This window comes from Dysidea avara, chromosome 2 (assembly GCF_963678975.1).
Source record: "Dysidea avara chromosome 2, odDysAvar1.4, whole genome shotgun sequence".
In the NCBI taxonomy this organism is placed as follows: domain Eukaryota; kingdom Metazoa; phylum Porifera; class Demospongiae; order Dictyoceratida; family Dysideidae; genus Dysidea; species Dysidea avara.
In genome coordinates this window covers 11,338,091-11,361,878 of record NC_089273.1, presented here as the reverse complement: position 1 = coordinate 11,361,878, position 23,788 = coordinate 11,338,091, and the positions used below count along the sequence as shown (strand labels likewise).

General features: G+C 35.5%; 1 protein-coding gene across 1 annotated transcript in view; it reads right to left on the bottom strand.

Moving 5' to 3' along the window:
• LOC136247809 (adhesion G-protein coupled receptor V1-like) overlaps positions 1–23,788 on the bottom strand; it is a 76,821-nt gene that overhangs the window by 50,837 nt on the left and 2,196 nt on the right. Inside the window, exons 5-23 of the mRNA XM_066039633.1 lie at positions 18,987–19,136; positions 15,680–15,886; positions 15,004–15,153; positions 14,748–14,951; positions 13,427–13,561; positions 12,837–13,037; positions 11,431–11,568; positions 11,171–11,380; positions 10,574–10,723; positions 7,754–7,960; positions 5,494–5,634; positions 5,238–5,441; positions 5,040–5,174; positions 3,988–4,188; positions 3,801–3,938; positions 3,541–3,744; positions 467–604; positions 219–419; positions 20–163 (exon numbers count right to left, since the gene is read on the bottom strand). Coding sequence (XP_065895705.1) covers positions 20–163; positions 219–419; positions 467–604; positions 3,541–3,744; positions 3,801–3,938; positions 3,988–4,188; positions 5,040–5,174; positions 5,238–5,441; positions 5,494–5,634; positions 7,754–7,960; positions 10,574–10,723; positions 11,171–11,380; positions 11,431–11,568; positions 12,837–13,037; positions 13,427–13,561; positions 14,748–14,951; positions 15,004–15,153; positions 15,680–15,886; positions 18,987–19,136 — 3,258 coding nt within the window. The remainder of the gene's footprint in view (positions 1–19; positions 164–218; positions 420–466; positions 605–3,540; positions 3,745–3,800; positions 3,939–3,987; positions 4,189–5,039; positions 5,175–5,237; positions 5,442–5,493; positions 5,635–7,753; positions 7,961–10,573; positions 10,724–11,170; positions 11,381–11,430; positions 11,569–12,836; positions 13,038–13,426; positions 13,562–14,747; positions 14,952–15,003; positions 15,154–15,679; positions 15,887–18,986; positions 19,137–23,788) is intronic.

Sequence of the window (23,788 nt, the reverse complement as noted above, 5' to 3'; positions counted from 1 at the left end):
ATTAATAACAAATTCTTACCTATAGCTGATCCATTTGTGCTGTTTATAACTGCTTCATAAAATGGATCTATTCCTGGCTCAGTGATGATGATAAAAATATTATCTGATAGTAAATCTGCTTCACTAGCATTGTACATTGCACTGTTGAAGCTGACAGTTGTTGCTATGGAGATAAACTCAAATTACATCCATCACTAAACATTTTTTGTTGTGCTTACGGTTATCAATGATAGTTATAATGTGTTGACAGTTAGCTGCTACCATAACTCTCACAGGCAGTGACAAACTATCAATTGTTAAACTAAAATTCTCAGTTCCCTCATAAATATTATCATCAAGTATTCTAACTTGACCACTAACTCTAGTCAAACCACTTGTCAATAGCAAACTGTAAGGTCCATCAACATAGTCATCTCCCCCTATTAATACACGATCACTATACACATTTCATATTATAAAATTTAACCTGTAGCTGTTCCGTTAACAGTGTTTAGAGTGATAGTTATATCCATGAATAGTGGAATATCAACAGTCAGGGTATAATTGATCATCACATCATCCTCCATAACTGATTGACTAGCTTCACTGAAGCATATCATAGCAACTACAGTGTACACACGTAAATAACAACATTTGAATATTTTATAAAAAGGTTTATAATAAATTGGACTAATATCTGATCAATTTAACTAAAAATTACAACTATACAATTACTGAATAACATTCACTGTGATACAGTTGCAATTTACATGTCATTGGTTTCAAGACCATGGAATTCTGTAGCAATGAGTTTTGCACCATATACATAACCAGGTACACAGTTATAAAACCAGAAATGGAATGGAACAAAACAGAACTAATTGGCACACCAGCCATATAGAAATATCAGATTGCACTACACTCCAACTATCACACAGTAGCTAACTATAACAGTTAGTTTGCTTCTACTATAAATATGCTACAAATCACTTGCTCAATATTTCTATTTAATTCCCACTATACTGCAAACTTAAATGTAAACAGCCATGAAAAGTGCTTAGTAAGTTAAGTAGTTGAGAAAAACTTAATACGCAAAATGTAAACTGCTGCAGTATTTAGGCTTGAGTACATTGTGCTTTTTAAATTACCTATTATTCTTTCTGGCAATTCTTTTTTATTCACCTATTATTCCCAAAATTATTCCAAATATATTTGGAGTAATTCCTGGAATTGTAAAAGTCAAATGGATATTCTTCTGTAGCTGAAAATATAACCACTTGCAAGCATAAAAACTATACCCAAAGATCGAGATAGTCTAATAGAGCAGTCACAACTAAACCTACCTGATTGTAGTAATGATTGCGGATGTTCCTTTATGAATTGTTTTGCAATACTACACAGAAAATGTGTGAATTCTAATTGATTATTCTGTAAGATCACCCTATTATTCCAGAATTATTCCTGATTCTTTTTACCACTGATTATTCCAAAAATTATTCCGGCATAATGTATGCATGCCTAGCAGTATTTTCATGTTATAATTTGTATCCAAAGGCATGTCCACACGACAAAAATAATGCGAATTGAATGTGCATTGATTCGAATTATTCGTGTCAACACGGAATGCGCATTAGGGTGAGTCGAATTGAAAGTGGATTACATGAATCCACCTCCACAGGTGGTTTGAATACGAATTGGCTGCGAATCGGGATTTGCTATGTCATAATAATGCAGCACGTGAGGGCTTGACACGTTTGCATGTGACCTTTGTAAACAACACAAGATAGAAATACAGAAGCGCTCGGTGTGATAAAAGCACAGGGATGTATCGAAGCAGCGTTTCATCATCATATCTAGCCCTTAGAGTTTGAAAGAACAACGGTCCCATACCCATCACGCACCATCAGCAGTTTTTCGTACACTATTCGTAAAAAATCTTTCCGGTACGTTATAAACAAAAGTATAAGCGTTACTACGAGCTATTCCTTTCAGTCTGTCGTTAAACTCACTGTTCTCTTGGTTGGCGCAAATGAGTGTTTTCTCAACCGTTTAATTATCCGTTTATCACACTAGTAAACTCAATAATGCGCATTACGTGATAGTGCGTGTGGACACGTTCAATTCAGATTCAATACGCATTGCCTGAATTCGTTTTGCATCCAGTTCCTAATTCGAATTCGTGTGGACATGCCTCAAGTGTTTAGTAACAGTAAATCTAGTTCTTTGAAACAACCACAATTCAACCAGCAATGTGAATTGCAAATTATCGAATGGTATGTATTAATATAATATAATGCAAGCTATTCAACAGATCAAGGCTATAAATACTAACTAAGCACTTGTTGAGCTGTAATGACCAACAATACAATATTAATTTTACAATAGTGTCCTTTAGTAGTTCACATTGGTAAAGTGCTCCAGAGGCTCTAGTGGATATGCAGTGACACGAGGCAGGGCTGCCGAGAGAATAGAGGGGGCATGGGGCAAATCAAGAATGTGGGGCCCTATAACAGATATATTTAGGTAACCTTAGGAGGGTCTGGGAACATGCCCCCCAGAATATGTTTTAAAATTAGACCCTCTGAGATTGAACATGAGAGTGATTTCTGAAGTTACAGTAATAATTAATATTTATTTGACTGTTGTATTAGAGTGACTGCTCTATTAGGGTATCTTGAGCTTCCAAATACTTATTGCGTATTGTTTCAGTCCAACCTGCATAACTTATTAATGGTGTATTCAATCTCTGTAAAACTTCTGTTATTCAGTAATTGGATATGCAATAGAATCCTCAAAGTGACAGGGCAATATCCTGGCAAGTTATTCATTGGAATGTGTGAACTGTTTAAAAATTGGTCATTAAGTGAAGTAATGCTGTTGGATAAAACATACGATGTTTGAGGAGTGGTAAATGATAGGCTCTATTGTTTCACAATGTGTTGCTGTGAATTACTAATAACTTATAACCCAGAAAAAAATTTGTTGAATAATCTAAACTGAAGTTCATGTGTTGTTGCGGTGGAGAATAAGTTCTTATTGAAATGTGTTTGATAAATTGTGACTGTACACTATTAACAGCAATGTACAAGAGTTAATTGCAGTATATATGCTATGGCTGTAAACTGCATATTAACAGCACTTACGAAAATTACTTTAGCAGCTTAAATAATTGTTTTGTCAGCTTAGATGCCTGTACAACGCATTCTTGCATTGGGCATAAAAATAAGCTAGGCATAAATGATTTTGGAACATAGCTATATGCTTAAATGAAGAACTAGGGTATTGTGCTAATTAACTTGTTTTTATTTTCAAAATGTAGCCAGGTATGCTAGCTGCACTCATAGAGCATTATATGCAATGATAAAGAGGTTATGAAGGTAAAATTTTGTGTGTGAAAAGGTACCTTTTTGCAAATGCAGTGTAACATGTAATTTAGAAGGGTTTTTAAAGATAACTTTTAATATGCCAATCATTTACACTAATGCAAACTAAATATTAATGGCAGCAATGGCTATTAATATTCTACATAACAATTATCATACTTTGCTTTAAATGACTTACCTTCATCATCAACAACGGTCACAGTAGCAGAATTATTATCAACACTTATTGATAATCCAGTTGTCATCAATGTTATAGTAATATCAAATGTCTCATCATCTTCATGTATCATATCATTAATAATATCTACACTATATAATGATGATGTCAACCCAGCTGGTATGACGAGTAGTGATTGTTGTGTTACATTATAATCTTCTCCACCTGTGAAAGATATGTACATTAACAGTATCATGTAGTCATTGGGTTAACAATATTACCAGTAGTTGTCACATCAGTGATAGTGACTAGTACAGTTACATCTTTTGATGTTACTCTACTAAGTGTAACACCAACTAGTAATTGACCATCAATTTCTGATACTGAATATTCTGTTTGGTTCAGTGATAATATTGCTTCTGTGGGTGGAATAATTTTAAATTATAACAGTGTTGTCACTCCACTCACCATCATCATCCATTATAGTCACATTACTACTGATAACATCTCCAGTAGTAACTCCACATGTGGTAACAGACTCTATAGTGACACTGAACACTTCATCACATTCTACAACATCATTATCAATAATGTCTATTGTAAATGATTGTGTTAATACTCCAGCAGGAACAATAACCGTGATCCTTGTTCCATTGTAATCCTCAACATCTGTGGATGCAATAAATTCACTTCTAAGTACTGTAGTAGTTAAAATGAGCCAACAAGGTTTCTATGCTATATAAAGACCTGAGGATGATGTGAGAGAGGCTACTCACTAACTTAATTACCAAAACCGCAGACCGAGGTAATTAATTGTTGGTAGCCTAGTTCACATCATCTGAGGGGTTCTAAATAGAGTAGAAACCATTGTTGCATTGTTTTAAAGTTTTAGAAAGAGTGATAGAAAGTGGCAAGCTGTGTTTGCTAGCATTGGGATTTATCCTTAAGTTAAGTTGATCATGTCAGTGCTACTGCACTGGCATGACATTCATAACATTACGCGACAATAGCACAAGTATCAAGCAGTTACCATGCCTGGCTAGAATGATATATTTTGTCCAGTAAGTTATTTATTAAGAAACAAACTGTGGGTGCTAGCATCGGAACTTATCCTTCAATTTTATTGAGTCAGTGCCATACCGTGAATTGGTGTATTGACTAGGACTTCTAGATTTGAATGCTAATGATGCCTGTCTTATCCAGAAAGTGATCTAACAGTTTTGTTTTTGGCTTCCTAATTTTCATTTGATGAATGTACAGTAGTAAACAATCGTTAGCAAGATAACAGGTTACTAACTATTCAGTTACTTTGCCATAAGTTTCTATTGGATTTAGTAGCCTCAGGAAATATTGTATAAAATTTCTAATAAATGAATTTTGTGCTTAAAACGCAAAGAAAATGTACTTGTTTTGTACATGTGGAACTTTGTTAATGGAAAAGGGGTAATGTGTTGTAATAAAATTAAAAGGTGACAGTACGTGTTTCTTTGTGTGTTTTATTTTTCATTTGCTCTATTCACCTGTAGCAGTGATGTCCATTGTAGTTAGTACAACTTCAAATGGTTCAGATGATACTTGACTGAGTGTTAGTGTTAATATCACTACACTATTGTTCTCTCTTGTCTCATAACTGGACTGTGCAATGTTCACCACAACTATACAGGATATTATATATGTCACACACTGGTCAACATAGATATATTATACTACTATCATACCTGTACTATCAGTGATTCTTCCAACTGAAGTGTCCCTACCTACTCTCACTCGAGGATTATCACTAGCAAGTGTTAAATTCATATCAAAAGTCTCCACTCGTTCTGTCACATTGTCACAGCTCACTAATATGTTACCTCTACCCTCTATTGATCCAGCTTCAATTGTTATAGTAATTGGATTAGAGTCAAAGTCAACACCTGATCCTATTGGAGTATAGTAGTCACTAAACATCATATCTACCAATGTATTCCTTACCAGTTGCTGATACCGGTGATGGAGTAACTATTACATCAAGAGGAGCTGAAGATGTTCCCCCAACCTTAACAACTACCACCTCTACTATTCCTGATAATTCGTTACCAGTAAATTGTCCAGAAGCAAAATTTATCACCAACACTACAAAAAAATATGAATAATAAAATGCTTCAAGTCTGCAGCTAGCAGAATATTTCATGTGTTTAGCTCATTTAGAGGTTTACTAAATTACTTATTGACTTGACCTATTCATCTACACATGTCACTTAGTCACCTGTGTGCCCTCAACAAATTTTGTGCATTATAAACAATTATAACACAATAGACACACTACAGCAGGTGTCTTTGTATGTCTTACTCCAGCATTTTGTGCATCACTGACTGTTGAAAAACTCAGTCTTTAACTTAGTGGAGCCGGCTAATATTCACCATCATGAATTATCAAATAGCAATTCCTTGTTCTTGGTGCAGAGTTGAACATTTATTTTCTTCTTGGCTAATAGTAGTACTCTACTTCTCTGTGTTCTGTAAATAATTCTGGACAAATAGTAGACTAAGCGTATCTAGCTGTAGTTGTTACTGTGGTTACATGTACCCATTCCTTGAAAAAAAATTTTTGTGGGAACCATAAGAACTTCAGGATGAGTGTTCAACCATTCATCATTGCTTTTTCACCCCACACTCATACCAATGCAATAAAGGTACGTACTTCAAACAATTGCAGTGCTTAGTCTAAATAAGTTAGACACCACAACCAACAGGTAGTTCCCTTGGTCTTGGAGTTTAATTATCATTTAGTTGTGGCCCAAGTACTAATCAACTTTCAACACAGAAGTGAACATTGATGTGTCATAAGTATGACTAAATTCATTCATTTTACACATGCAGCTACTATTAGTGTAAAAATGATATATCCAAGAGGATGAAGTTCTTCAATGTCCGAAGTGTGGATAAGCATGCAAAAAAGGATTATTTCATAGTTCTGTCCTTATAATTGTACCCAGCTGCAGGAGGTAGGGTAGAGTTTAACTTCAATTTAACTAGAGAGTGGCAGAATATGCCAGAAAAATAGGAATAGTTCTGTAATAATGGGATCATTTTCAGAAGTACGCAGTTAATTGCATTCTCACAAATGTACTTGCACTATAATATAAAATTCTATTGGAGACACCTCTCACACAGTACTAGCATGAAGCTAGAATAAAACATTTATATCATATAGTACAGTAGTACTGTATAATATTGGTTTTTCTGGCCAAAAATATCACCCAAAAACCAGCTTCATAATAACATTCTGGTGCTTTGGCAGTATTGGTTAGGCATAACCAAGAGTACAAGTATAAGGAAAATTTTGAATTTCAAGTTCAATTAGGTATCATCAAAAAAAGTAGGGAAGCAAGGAGGTCACCAGCACCTGCAGAATTACTAGTGAACATTTAATCCTTAATTCAGTCTAACACTCATCCTAGTTATCAATTACTGACTTGAAAGTGAAGTAGCCGCTTCACTTTCAGCTATGTTCAGCCAGATACATTGTACACAGTGCTACAAACGAAGAACAGTAAGAGAAGCATCTCTGCAATCAATCCAGTCAACATGAAAAATACGGATGATTCACATGCCTCAACTATCAATTACTGGCACAAAAGTGAAATGGCCATTACACTTTGCCTTCACCTATTTCAGCCCATTACGCAGTGTTACAAACAAAGAACAATAATAGAAGTGCCTCTGCAATCAATCCAGTAATCTTGGAAATACAGACGATTCCCGTTTGCAAACTGTAGTGCAGGGAAACCATACAGTGTGCTACTGCAAATCGATACCTTCAGTTGTCAGCAAAAAGAAATGGAACACAAAGGAGGACAAAGGTAAGTACATAATGCATGCAGTCAGATTATAACGTGATAGTCGTTCTGTTTCTTTGACCAGCAAGTAGATTCTTTGTTTCAAAATCATTTCCTTGAACCTTGTTTCAATGCTTCTGGTTGTACCAATATATATGACTGGGCCTGCAAAAACAGGGCATGTGGGCACAAACTACACCCCGTCAGACTAAAGGTCATATCTCAGTGCCAACATTCCCTGTTTTCGCAGGCCCATTCACAATTATACATTTGCGCATTTTATTGAAACCATAAATCTAAGATAAAGTACTACAACAACAATACAAATTAATAGTTTATGCATTTCTAATTCCCACAAACCTATCTGAACCAATCATAATTATTGTCACTAACTGCACAGAAAACAAACTCACTGGAATTATCACTGATTATTCCAACAGCCATATCACGACTACCAGCTGATATCCTTCCATTAAATAATTCTGGTACAGTTAATGTTAAGTCAAACATTTCATCTCCCTCAACAATGGTATCATTGAACACTGATATACTAACATTCCTTGTTGTTATACCACTGGGGAATGTGACTGTTTGGTATGCAGTGTTAAAATCAACACCACCTAGAGAAAATAGGATAGGAAAGCAACAGTATTCCTGTAATGTAAAAGTAGTTTTCTTTGCTGTGTGCAAATAGCATGGAAAATATTTGACATAGTTAAGGTATTTTTCAGCACTATCATTAGTGATGATAGAATATGGGTGCTCATGGTGAATTGAATTAGAGCTGAGCGATAGTGCAACTATCACTATCACAATTTGATAGTAATTTTATATCACGATAGCGATAGTATCACGATATTACTACTAGTTATCAAAGACACTCAACTTCACATAAATGACACACAATAATTCAATTGCACACCACATATCTGCTTTTCTTACACCCATTGGTAAAAATTGGTATGTATTACAGTTGTCATCTTTGTTGTGCATCCTCAACTGTACTTTCACAGTTTCCCCAACTTCAACACTATCATGTTTGCTGCTGTTATTCATGTTTGTGAGACATGTTTTGTATATCACGATAGTATGATTGCATACTATCATTATCACGATTGTTACTTACTATCACGATAATCGATAGATCGCAACTATCACTCAGCTCTATATTGAATACTATATTATTGGTCCATAAAATATGAAAACCTTGAGGGAAACAATAAGTGAAGGTGTGTAATAGCAAGCACAGTTTGAAGTTTATAGAGCTGGCTCTGTACTATCAGAGTCAACTAGGACAACAGACCATTATCTAAGGATATACAAATCACACAAGTCTTACAACTACATATTGTGTATTTGTTGAACTTTTTAAGCTAAATTATGAGGACTTGACTTGTCTTTTCCAAAATATTCTAACACAACAGTCACACATTTTTTATAACTTCAGATACTGTACTACAATAAACATTTATGACTGTCTCAGTGAAAACCCAACTAGTTCACACAAGCATGTGTTTTGAGAAAAACGAGATTTAAAAAACAGGAGAAATTTCTCGTGTTTAGGCCTACTCGTGTTACAAAGAAAATTTATGCAAGTTTTAATCGAGCCATTACTCAGGAAAGGAAGTCTTAAATCAGTTAAACCTATACACCATCTTATTCATCTACTCATGGGAAGTTTGAAAATCTTTGTTTTGTTTCTGTAGCCCCAATGGTTTGCGCGTCACATATGTTCGTTTATAATGCATAGACGTAAACAAAATTATTGCAATTTTTTCAGTAAAACTGCATTCACACACCTACATACGTACAAGTGACTGTAGGGCTAAACCTATACCTTGGCTGATCTAACAATACCATGGTGAACATTGTAAGCCAAATCTCAACACTGCAGACTAATCCAAATGGAAGTTATGGCTGTAAATGTTAGTGCCTGTCATATATTTTTAGTATAGTCCCTTTACAAATCGATTTCCTTGCTTTCCCTACTTTCTAGGTAGTAATTCCAAAACTACTGACCATAACTAACTGAAATTTTGGCGAACCATTCCTTGGAAATTGCAGATAATGCTGAGAAAATAAAAAGAAATTCAAAAGTTGTGCAAACTAGACGAGTTTTCACTGAGAAGGTTACATTTATTAATATTCTGAGTAAAATTGGAGCAAAATTTGAAATATAGCAAGTGAGAAACTTTTCTGGAAAGAATAATAGCTGTAGTAAACTAATAAAGTTAAATAAACTCATTCCGAAACTTCATCTATAAGAATGTTTACTAAAGATGGTGTTATGTTAGCCTTTTCAAAGCCTTGTGAGGTTAAATAAAAGTGTTGCAGTATGATGGATGCTCACATACAATAGAGGGTGGTGGTGGAGTGGGCATCAGTTAGAATTTAAAATTGACATGCTTATAATAGAATCCTTAGCTGCTCAGTTGCACGCATCTGTTAGGCTTGGTTCCAATGTACGTAGTAATCCAAAATATACGTAATATAACTCCACTGGAAGACCAAACCAATAGATTGTCTCCATAAATTCAGTAGGTGTTACATTCATACAGAATCCATTTCAATTAAGAAGTAGTCCCGAATAGTTTACCAAAAGTTATTACCACTACTATTGTTTCTCTACTAATGTCAATTATGTCCAAAAAGATGGTTCAGTAAAATATTTATTTATTATGTTCCAATCCTCCTGAGCTATCTTCACCATTTGTAAGTAATATAAGAAAATGGCTCAGTGGCGGATCAAGGGGGGAAGGGGACTAGGGACACACACACACAAATTTTATACAAGATCGAGACACTCTAATAGAGTAGTCAGTCAAATATTCCAAATAGAACAGCCACCACATGTAACACTATTACAAATTGAGAATATCCACGGTTACTGAGTATATTTGCAGTACTATCCCACGAATGGGCACACTTGGTCTGCTAAAAATATATATCTTTTGCAAATGAAATGCAGATGGTCCTTCCCATGACTCATAATACAGCTAGCTGAACTCATGACTGTCATTTATCTCTATACAGCTCTTGATCAATGAAGTACACTTAGCAAACAGTACGAATGCACTAAACTGCTCTATATCAAAATTTCAGTTCTGAAAGATAGCTGCAGCTTCTGGGGGGGACAGCCACCACACTCCTTACTTCTTTTTATGCCTACTACCCTGCCCTTGCCAAACCCTGGATCTGCCCCAGTGGCTGGTACTGTATGTAGTTAATCATACCTTTAGCAGAAACAGGTGATTGTTCTGATGGAGTTACAATCACATCAAATGATCTACTAGATGATCCTCCTACTAGCTCCAGTGTTACCACTACTGATCCAGTTTGTTCAGAACCATAGAATCTGTCCTGACTGAATGTCACTGTAATGTCTGTGAATGGAAATTACAAGAAGTGACATTGTTGCAGTTAACAATGCATTGTTGTCTACAATTGTTACAATATTATGATAAGTGGACTATAAGATACTGCTTAAAATTAACAATACAGTTATTCGCATTAATTAAACAAGCCAATATTGGTGAGTGTCAAAACTATTAGTATTATAGTGTAGCTATCCACTGGTGGTGTTAGTTTGATTTTTCCTGATTTGCGATTTGGATCAGTTTTGTAAAATCTGGTAACATGTGTGTTTTATTTATTTGATAGCATTAATTTTATATTTGTATTTACTTTGTAACTAATTTATAACTAATTTGTTACTTTGCATTACTGAATGCTTAATGTAAGAAGAATAGGTGTGCTAGATAGTACTCTAAAAGTAGATCAATTGGTTAGTCACTCACATACTTCATGAACACTATGTTACAATTATGTACCTTCATCATCAAGGATGATTACAGTAGCAGAATTATCATCAACATTTATTGATAAACAAGTTGTCATCAATGTTATAGTAATATCAAATGTCTCATCATCTTCAACAATCATATCATCAACAATATCCATAGTGGTAGATGATGATAATGTTCCTGCTCGTATGGGGAAAGTGAATGATGAAGGAGTTCCCACACCATAATCTTCTCCACCTGTGAAGGATACATTAACAATATCACAGAACAGATCAGTTATCTATTACCAGTAGCTGTTCCATTATTGAATGTGATCTGTACAGTAATATCTTGTGATGCTGCAGTGCTTAGTGCTACAGTAATTAGTACATGACCATCATCTTCTGATACTGAATATTCTGTTTGGTTCAGTGATAATATTGTTTCTGTGGGTGGAAAAATAAGTACGTGACATTATTACTATTCTATAGCCTCCCCAAAAATATGCATGTTAAAGTATACATTGTCCTTTCTGTGTGGAATATTGAACTGATATTTGGTCAGATTGAACATACATCATAACACATTAATTTAGTTTGCAGACATTTTAAGCTGATAAGTAGTTGCAATATACAATTATATAAGATTATAATCCTCTGTTCAGAATAGCGATAAACCTGATTTTGCAGAACAGATGGTTCTTAAGTGCACATCCAATTATGAACTTAGAAGAGCATAACGAATTCTGAAAAAAAAGAAGTGAACTTGAGATTTTATTCATCCATTAAGACATGTTGGCACTCACTACTGAGCAAATTTCAAGTCCATAATATTTTCTAATCTGAAGTTACAATTCGTCATATGTGACCCAGTATGGATAAACAGGCCTTATCACCCAAGTCAGCAGATTCAAATTTTTTCACCAAGAACACAAAGCTACATGAATAAACTATCTAAATTCACAATCAAAATCAGCTAGACTTGAGTGGTTTGGTTTTACTGGCTGCTTTTCCCAAGCCCAGTGACGATCTGTACATGTGGTGTGGGGCATTAATGGAACTCTGGTAACCTAAGGATGGCTGTATGTGAGTGTACAGCTCCGTGGTGTTGAATAAAGATCTATGTTGTAAATTTCCTTTCATTTAAGCCAGTTTTGAGACCTGAAATTTGGCCTACTACATCCCTAAACCTTTTTTCAATTTATTTGAACACCCTTTTGCCCTCCCTCCAGGCCCCACCTTTCTCCCCTATTGGAGCTCACCTGATACAGTCAACCTCGGTTTAAAACTATCTAAAATGGCAGGAAACTTAGCTGCTGGCTACTTGAATAGTGGACGTTTTGGAATGTAAGAAATTGGTATAAAATGAGTGAAAATTTGGTACACGTAGCTTCCATTGGTGAGCTACAACACATTAAATACTTAAAACCGGCATTTCTTGATACTTCTAAAAAAGTGATAAGACCCTTTTTCCCAGACTGGGTTTTACAAATGTGTAAAATCAATTATGTGAGGAAGACCCAATTTTGTGAATCTGTTAACTGGATTTGCAAAAGGAGTCCTCCACACATACCCAATTTTTGAATTAAAGTAAAAGACCACAACCTTGCTTCAAAAAAGTAAGATTTTAATCTATATTGTTGCTATTTGCTGACCAAATATCATCATTAAATCTAGTTAGTCATGGTCACACATACTATAATTACTCCACTCACCATCATCATCCATTATAGTTACATTGCTACTAATACAATTTCCAGTAGTAACTCCACATGTGGTAACAGACTCTATAGTGACTCTGAACACTTCATCACATTCTACAACATCATTATCAATAATGTCTATTGTAAATGATTGTGTTAATACTCCAGCAGGAACATTAACTGTGATCCTTGCTCCATTGTAATCATCAGCTTCTGCATGCAAAATTAACATTACAAATAATACGCCATTCAATAAGGCAGAAGTCATTGTTTCCTTGTATTTGTCTTAAATTACATGCATAATATAATATGTGACCAGATTTGCAAAAAGGTACCTTTACCACACATTGTACATACCAGCAAACAAAATGTTGTAACTGTTGATTTCTTATACTGATTAAGTTGCTCTTTGCATCAAACTCCAGCCAGATACTGTAGCTACACTCATCAAAAATTACAAATGATTATACCTAATGATTAAAAAGTTATGAGGCTGTAAAGTTCAAATATAGGGTCAAATTTTGTGTGTGGAAAAGGTACCTTTTGCAAATCCGGTCACATATGTAGAAAAGATTAGCCATTTAGCTGTTTTACACTCTTACCTGTAGCAGTGATGTCCATTGTAGTCAGTATTACTTCAAATGGTTCAGATGATACTTGACTGAGTGTTAGTGTTAATATCACTTCACTACTGTTCTCTCTTGTCTCATAACTGTACTGTTCAATGTTCACCACAACTATACAGGATATTACATATGTCACACACTGATCAAAATAGATCAGGATACATGATAGTGTGTCATATGGCCAAGTGCGGACATGCAACAGACAAGTGCACATTTTACAGGAACCGAGTAAACAATGTTTTCACGTATCTGTAACTCGATCGTGCCTGAGCGGAAAGTAACCAGTTTTGCTGCTAAAACTCCCTAGGGAGTAGGGAATCTCCTATTTCAAATTTGTGTCAACTCCACCCAGCCATTACCGAATTATCCATTTCAAAGTTCATCTTGTTACCTTTATAATTTTTATTTTTTATGTGTTCTTAATTCATTTTCATATTGTATACTTCAGAAAAATAACAATTTACTCTCACATTCTTTGGTTGATTTTCTTCAAATGCGTAGGGCAGTACGAGCATAATGCAGCACGTTTACAGCACAAGTATTGAACTGATCTGATTAGGAATAACAGAGTTATTTGTGATTTTGAATATTGCAATAGTGATTAATTTGTTGTGAAGTAATTTATTGATGTAATAACTTGAAAATCTGTCTGCATATGAAGTAACTATTGTAGTGTAATTCGCTTGTGGTTTGAAAGCACTGAGAGTATTAGCTAAGGAAATACAAGGCAAAAACCAAGCTTGTGAAACAAGCACAATCAAGATACTCTAATAGAATAGTCACCAAGAAGTAAAATCAATTCAGCCATAAACAAGTCACCCTGTAGAGTCTGTAGAGCATTCAGCCTTGTAAAATCACCCTGTAGATATTGTTGCACATAACGCCCTGTATAGGATTCGGCTTTGTAATAAGTCGCTCTAATAGCTACATGATGATAATTTTTCATTTTAAAATTTACGATAAATACATACAGATTCAGCTAGCAATCTTTAGTGATTCTTGTAGTAAAGAAAAAAATGGCTAAAAGGAAGCCTCAAAGTCAACAATAGGCTGGCTTTGCACAAAGAAGTGATATCCAGCCAAGCTGTGAGAAGTATGCAGCACTCCTAAAAGGCTAGCATGAGTAAAGTTAAGAAACCAAAGGTGGCAGCCAAGAAATGGACACAATTGCCTTCATCATTTTAGCCATTCCTTGGCAGCCAATTTGATCCCATAACTTTTTTTTCTGGTCTTTTATAAGCGCCATATACTTTTTCATAGATTAGTTGTTTTGGTAAGGATTTAATTAATATCATACCTGTACTATCATTGATTCTTCCAACTGAAGTGTCCCTACCTACTCTCACTAGAGGATTATCACTAGCAAGTGTTAAATTCATATCAAAAGTCTCCACTCGTTCAGTCACATTGTCACAGCTCACTGATATGTTACCTCTACCCTCTGTTGATCCAGCTCCAATTGTTATAGTAATTGGATTAGAGTCAAAGTCAACACCTGATCCTATTGGAGTATAGTAGTTACTAAACATCATATCTATCAATGTATTCCTTACCAGTTGCGTTTACTGGTGATTGTTCAAAAGGAGTGACTATTACATCAAGAGGAGTTGAAGATGTTCCCCCAACCTTAACAACTACCACCTCTACTATTCCTGATGATTCACTACCATTAAATTGTTCAGAAGCAAATTCAATCAGCACCACTAAAAAAAAAGTATCAAGTCAAAGTGATGCTGATGTACTGTATGTGGTGGTACAGGGAAACGTTGGTAGGGACTGAATCAACCTCATTTGGCTAAGAGGTCGAACCTTCTGAAAATCAGACCATATGCATTGTAATTCCAATACTAGAGCTAAAACCTACCACAAACCTTGATGTCTGCATGTAAATTGTCTGATACAACATTTGCTGTAAAATGTAATTTTTTTGGTACTGTGTAACCATTCCGTTACTATTAGTTTTGTATGAGTTCTTTTTGTGTGTTGCTGTAACATTTTATGAAATTTTGGAAATTATATCTTCTGGACCTTTACACCTATGGATTTCTATGTAGTATTTTCAGTCCCCTAAAATCAACACATTGTTCTATTATATCTGTCTACCAATAGATTTAACTATGGTACATCTAAGTAATTGTATTCAATATACATACATGTATGTGTGATCATATAATAATCATCACTCAAATCACTTTTATTAATACCACCATGCACGTTAACCACACTTACTAGTATTATCAGTGATATCTCCAACAGCCACATCGCGATAACCAGCTGATATCCTTCCATTAAATAATTCTGGTACAGTTAATGTTAAGTCAAACATCTCATCTCCCTCAACAATGGTATCATTGAACACTGATATACTAACATTACTTGTTGTTATACCACTGGGGAATGTGGCTGTTTGGTTTGTAGTGTTAAAGTCAACATCACCTGCAATACAGAGATGCATATATACCATAAATCCATGCAAAATTTCATTAAAAAGTTTCATTTAAAATATGTGACCAAATTTGTGATAATCGTTGATCTAGGCACACACCAGTGAAGTTCACTTTTCACTATCAATGGATAGCCACACTAATACCCTACACATTTTCACCACAGCTATGCCTCTGATGTGTTCAGACTGCCTTTCACAAGTGGATTTCTAGAGATGTATGCCAGCCACTGGGAGTGCTCTGGTACCTTGTAATGCAACTGGCCAACTGAAACACGAGACTAGATACATGAACAGCCTTGGACAGTTGCCCAGATTAAGTTTCTTTAATTTTCAGTGGCAGAGCCACTGAGAGTGTTCTGGTACCTTGTAATGCGACTGGCCAGCTGAAACATGAGACTAGATACATGAACAGCCTTGGACAGTTTCCCAGATTAAATTTCTTTAATTTTTAGTGGCAGAGCCACTGAGAGTGCTCTGGTACCTTGTAATGCGACTGGCCAGCTGAAACATGAGACTAGATACATGAACAGCCTTGGACAGTTGCTCAGATTAGATTTCTTTAATTTTCAGTTGCACAGGTGGTCTTGACAGCCCAATATTAAGGCTAGAGACACCATAATTATGACCCACTTGGCCATTTTCTGTTCGTATATCAACCACCCACTCACCATTCCTGCCACTACCCATGGTGATGTGCATGTGTTAAAGATACTGTCATGAAAAAGGTGTGTAAAATCATGGTTATATCAGTAGCTAGCTTTTGCTATGGACTGAAGAGAAATAAATATAGTTGTCGGCTGCATTCGTGGTGAAAATTTCAAACTTATAGCTTTTGAACTTCCTAAGCTTTACTGGATTGAAATGTTTAAAATCGCATACCTCACTATCTATATGAGTGGGTCAACGGTTTTACCAAATTAGGTTACATATTTTACATAGTTTTTATGTAAATGACTGCTCTATTAGAGTATTTCAATCTTTAACAAAAGTTTTTGTGTAAGAAATGTTAATACATTTTTCCATATGAAAACAACTTCACAACATTAAAGCAAATATTATGCAATTAGCATAACTGATCCTTACAATAAATGCTCCATTAAGTATCTATTGTTCTATTTGAGTTTTGAACCAAAACGCAAACATTAAGCATTTTCATATTTCATACAGGCTTCAAAATGTCATTCTAATGCCTGATTCTAACAAATTTTCAGTTGGATATTGAAAACTGGTACAAACTGCACATGATATAAATGATTTAAGCCATTAACTCTTGTTAAAGGAGTTTGAGCATGCATATGAAACTTAAACCAGAGATACACCAATTTACTGCAATTAAAGCATTCTCATACTTGTAGCCACCATAAAATTTCTTTAAAAAATGGTGGAAAACTGAGGAGTGTGGTCGTAACACAAGTGTTCACATAAGTAAATGGAAATAGGGATAACTGTGTTCCTCATTGCACTATTTGCAGTTACTGATAATGTCCTAACACAGTTTTTGATGGTTGAGGATAAGTATTGTAGATAACTTTGCAGGAGTAATGGTACTATATTTCTGAAAAGAAACAACAAGGAAAGGAATTTTATAGGCTATAGTGGAATGCTGCTACTTTTGCATGATTAGTACTAGTAATAGCATGGGTAGCAGTGAAATTTGGGATAAATACCATGAGTCTTGTATTGGAAATGGGGATAAATTTCACGAGGCGAAGCCGAGTGAAATTTACCATTTCCAATACAACAAGAGTGGTATTTATCCCAAATTTCACTGCTACCCATGCTATTCCCAGTTAATACCATACTCGCTGCATATACGCATGCTGTGCATTAGCGTTGTTTTGTACGCAATTTGTCACTATGTACTAAACACGCGTCGACACTAATTGGCGCTACATTGTTAACATAAATTCTAGCCAATGAAATTACAATTACAATTTTTTCACTGCTGTCAGTGAAATACGGGATAAATTTCACTGCTACTATTGAGACTTTTGTATGGGCAGTGAAACAGGTATGGTATTATGGTCCGTAACCGCATTTCTGAAAGCCAGTCTTGGAATGATATAATCACTTTACATATCAATAGATTAGTGAAGTTTAGCATGTTGGTATTAACAGTTTTAGACTGTTAGGTTTTGAGACTTTACATGTGTTGTAAGTAAGACCAATTTACGTCCTTTGAAGAAGTATGATGGCTTGTGATTATCATTACATAAACAAATACTTGATAATTAAATTCCTTGTCCTACATAGTTCTATAGAATTCTGCAAAGTATAAAAGGGGCAGATTTTAGCCTATACAAATTAATTTTGTTGTGATAAGGATTAGGCAAAATGACATCTGTATTTCCATATGATTGAAAAATTCGGTAGGCTGGTCATAGCAGAACATAGGTGCTTTAATACCTATAAATCTAGCTGGTCTCAAATGTAGTAAAAATAGTTCCTTCATAATAGCTACAGTGGAACCTAAGTATTCTGAACTCCTAGGGACCATCAGATATTTATATTAAAAACTAAAAATTCCACAACTCTGAAATTGTGTACAAAAAACAAGGTATTTACACATTTACAATTTTATAGATTCAATTACTCTAATAGAACACTCACTACTCACACAGCAGAGATTGCTTAACTATAGAACACAATTCACCACTGCAAATATGGTTAACAGGCAAGGAAGCCTGTGTATGCTCGGGATTAAATGAATTAGAATCCACAATTGATAATTTTCAATATCATTGCACGTGCACACTTGCAAGTAGTGCTACTTGGAATTACTTGTGCTGAATCTATCTCAGACATTGAATCCGCCTTAAGCATGTAGATGCACTTAGCACCTAGCATCCAGCAATGTCTTGGGCTACCCAATTTAACCCCTAAATATGCATATAGTGTTAGCACATCCCAGGTAGTGGGAGTGCATGTGAGCCAAGCTAACATAGGATATTAATTGAATAATTGGATTTCAGATAACTGAGGTTCCATACATTACATCATTAACAGTTTAAAATATTATTATTATTAATTTAAATATATGAATTTCCATTTTTCATTACAAAATTGAAGGGAGTATTCAAGTAACAATACCTTCAGCAGAAACAGGTGATTGTTCTGATGGAGTAACAGTCACATCAAATGATCTACTAGATGATCCTCCTACTAGCTCCAGTATTACCACTACTGATCCAGTTTCTTCAAAACCCAAGAATCTGTCCCGTCTGAATATCACTGTTATGTCTGTAAAAACAAAGCAATATTATTATTATTTACTGTAAAATTGTTAGAATTCACCAATACATCACAAAACTGCAACCAAGCAATAAATGCAAATTTATGATTCAAAAAGTTTCGGTGTTGGAGTGTGTCAAGTTAGCAATAATTCATCTTTGTACTTTGAGCATGATAGTATGTTTAAAGAGTAAATTGTTTACAAATATAAGCTTCCATTTTAAGCAACTATTTTAGCACATTATTTAAGTATCTAAAAACATGATTACTCTAGCATGGAACCTGTTAATACTGTTAGGATGCCCTTGCAGGGATTACAATTGTCTTGTAATTTTGAAAATGATTCGTAACTTTAATTTGCAACCACTTTTACCAATCTTCATATGTTCAAATTGAAAGATAAGTATGATAATTATACTCTCTAAAGTTTAAAAAAATCTAACATGGCTTGCACGGGTTATGGCAATTTTTGTAAGTGGTGGAGAAAGAAAATTACAAAGAAATAAGACAAACTTTAAAGGTGTATACCCTGATTTGCTTTCTTGTTGTAAAATAATTTGCATATGCTTGTATGAAAAGTTCTTGCATGAAATTTTTATGTAAGATCAAACTACTCTAATAAAGCAGTCATTCACTAAATCATATGAAAATATTTTTAAACAAAAAGCTTTACCATGATTATTATTTTTGTTTTGCACAAAAATAAAGCGATTGCGGTATCTTGCCAATGGTTGGACTAAAATTTGGTATATAAGATGTCCTATGTCGAGGAGTGTTTAGCAGAAATAAAGCCTTTTTAGTTGGTACCAAGGTACAGATGTGTGAAAATCACATTTTCTTGGTTCCAGTTAACTACAGACTTTTTTCATTTGCCCACATTGAGTTTCCTTGGCTGCACATACACTGTCATGTGTGCTGATGCTATAAAATGTATGGAGCAGTGACTGACACTTACAAAAGAATTATAGATGGACTCTGAAGTGAGGTGAACAACTGACAGCAGTGACAGTGTATAGGTGTGGAGGTTCCAACTCTGATTGTATGAAAATATTTACTCCTCGGTGACTGCTCTATTAGAGTATCCCAATCAAGCTTGTTTCACATGTTTGGTTTTTTTATTTATATTTCCTTAGTTAATACTCTCAGTGCTTTAAATCATATAAGATCCAAGCTACAGTAATCAGCCTATCTGTATTCCAATTTTAACTTGTTTCCGACAGTAGTGTAGCATTTACACAACATGGCATAAGTCAACAATTATCGGAACCATTTCCTTAATTCAATGACATAATTTATGAACTTCCAGTTTAAACCATTTACTGTAATAGAGCAGTACTTCATCTCTTAGTGCACCAAATTTTAATTATATTACGTGAGTGAGAATCTTGTTATAAGAAAAATTACAATGCCTATCGTGCACCAATTATCGGCATGGGGTACCTTTCGTCAGCAACTGTACTTCTGTAATTGACTAATTATCGGCACAACATGTGAATTTGTGTGCAACTCCATGGTGGGTCGTTAGTTCTTGGTAATGTAATTTTTTTAATGGGAGGTGCAGTCCTTGGATAACTCCACTTCAAAGAAGTTTTATGAAGATCAAGCCAGCCGTTCAAGAGATATTCAGGTTAGACACAAAGGCATACTGGTTTCCAATATAAAACTATTTTTACACAATTCCATGGTTAACCAGCAAAGCTTGTATAGCACTTTAACAACAATTATAGAACTTTATGTGGGTGAGATCAAAGGAAAAAGTGTACTTTAAATTTCATAAAGTACACTCTCAGCCGGACAACTGCTTCATTGACCACAAAGAGTGCTTTATTGCACCACAAAGAGTACTTTATTGAACGAATAAAGCACTCTTTGCGGTGCAATAAAGCACTCTTTGTGGGCAATAAAGCACAGTTGCCCACGTGCCTTAGTGTAGGCTAATAGTCTACGGGGCTCACGCCAGTAAGACTAATCAACCAAGCCGGTGAAGGCTGATAGCCTCGCCGTGCTGAGTGATCAATCACCCCAGCCAGTACGAGTTCTACCACTGGATTGCTTTTTATAGACATGCCTAAATGCTTCGATGATGGGTGGGAGAAGGTAACAATAAAGGTACCAAGGTACAAAATAATGACAAGGTACAAAATAGTGACAAGGTACATTACCTGCAAGGTACAACATTATTGGTGACTTACTCTATGTATAAACAGCACTTGAAAAGCAAAGTATATTATACATTGTAGAACTTTGCGTGGGTGAGATCAAAGGAAAAGTGTACTTTAAATTTCATAAAGTACACTCTCAGCTGGCCAACTGCTTCATCGACCACAAAGAGTGCTTTATTGCACAGCAAAGAGTGTTTTATTCGTTCAATAAAGCACTCCTTGCGGTGCAATAAAGCACTCTTTGTGGGCAATAAAGCACAGTTGCCCATGTGCCTTAGTGTAGGCTAATAGCCTACGGGGCTCGCGCCAGTACGACTGATCACCCAAGCCAATGAAGGCTGATAGCCTTGCCGCGCTGAGTGATCAATCACCCCAGCCAATACGAGTTGCACCACTGGATTGCTTTTATAGACATACCTAAATGCTTCGATGATGGGTGGGAGAAGGTAACATTGCTGTTACGTTTGTTAATGTAAACGGACAAGTCCAGGAGATATCACGGAAATACTTCACCATGTGACTCACAATAGAATCGATTGTGGGTTGCGAGTGAAACCTGTCAAAAGACGCGATGAACGTCTACTATGCCAAACTATGGTGAAATACGCGTGAGTTACTTTGTTAAACTAGTTTGTGTGCGTTCAGGCTGCTAATAATTCGTGAAACGATTGTTAGTTACGAGTCCTAGTGTATGGTGAAGCTACACGACTAGAAAGTTCCATAAATCATTTAAAGCATAGCCTTGCTCGTGCTATATGAAAAATAAAGTACTCGGCGCTTGGCCTCGTACTTTATTTTTCATATAGCACTTGCGGCTATGCTTTAACATATACTAAGTATGCTAGTAGATTTATATGTTGATAAACACTGAAACAATGCCAAGAGGTCTAACAACAGCAACAATCCAATGACTGAGGAGGAGAGGTGTATATAAGTGCAACACACTGAAGTGAGCCATGGTTCATATAATATATACCACAATTTATGCACACAAAACTACGCACTTTATAGACCCACAGTTCTATATCAGGTAGTTATAGAACTGCGAGGCCTATTTGCTGGTCAATAGCCTGCTTTGGCCAGTACAATCAATCAACCAAGGCTAATAGCCTGTACTGCGTTCACTGATCAGTCAGCCCAACCAGTATGAGGAGAAGCACTGGATTTGATTTATAGACACACTTTAAGATTTCGATGATGGTTGCTTGTGGTCAGCAATGTTCCTACCATGTTTTGTTCACATAAATGGATGAGTCCTAGGAATATCATATATGCTTATTGAAGTACCACAATTTAGTTGTTGAGAAGACGGACTAGAATCACAAAACAATTAATGCAGGTGCAACACAGCGCTATGCCTATTCTACTAATAATAAAGCCACTCTGAGTTTTTAATTGTTTCATGTGTCTTGTGTGACACACTACTGGATGTCATGCCCAATTGCAGGCTAATAGGTGCCAGTATGATAAATCACCTAAGGCAGTTCAGGCTGCCCCAAGTGACCAATCACCTAAATCACCCAAGCTAGTATGAGTACAATCGCTGGATTCATTTTTTTGACATACTTGAATAGTTTGATGAAGGTTGCTTATGGTTAGCAGCAGATAGCATTGTCACTACATTTGTGACCGGATTTGCGAAAAGGTACCTTTTTCACACATAAAATTTGACCCATTTTTTCAACTTTCAAACTTTGTAACTTTTGCATCATTGCAAGCACATGTCTGTAATTTTCCATGAGTATGCCTACAATATGTGGCTACATTTTGCCACAAAAAGAAAGTCAATCAGTGCAAGGAGTCAACATTTATGACACTTTGTTTGCTGGCATGTCAAATGTGTGAAAAAGGTACCTTTTCGCAAATCCAGTCACATTTGTTGAAATGAATAGACAATTCTAGCAATATAAGGAATATGTTTACTAAAAAATACCACAATTGATTTTGCACTGTGAACCAACTCAGCCACTAAAGGAAGTATACAACTAATTCTACCATGCGAAACTATGACAGAATAGGTGTGAGTTAGCTTGTTATGTTACTTTGCATGTGTATGGCGTGTTTTTGTGCTCTATGGTGTGTGTTAATTTTGAGAGATGGTGTATATTATATGAAATTCTGTGTATTTCACTTATGTACACCCCAGGAGCGAATCCAGACTTATGGAAAAGGGGGGTCAAAATGAACTCTGAGATACTACATTGTCAGGTTTGGTAAGGTGAGAAAAAAAGGTCACATCTTGCTGAAAATAGCTGCCCGCCTTACCAACTACGTATTTATTGCTGATAAAGTACATAAAAATCCTTAAATAGCTTACTACACACTGCTCTAATACTGTGACTGCTTTACTAGGGTGACTGCTCTATTAGAGTATCTTGATCTTGGTATACTAAAAATTTCTGGAGGGGGGTCAAGAACCCCCTTTGACCGCCCCCTGTATCCGCCCCTGATACATCACTCACACTCAGTCATCAGAAATTTACTGGTGATAAACTTCGC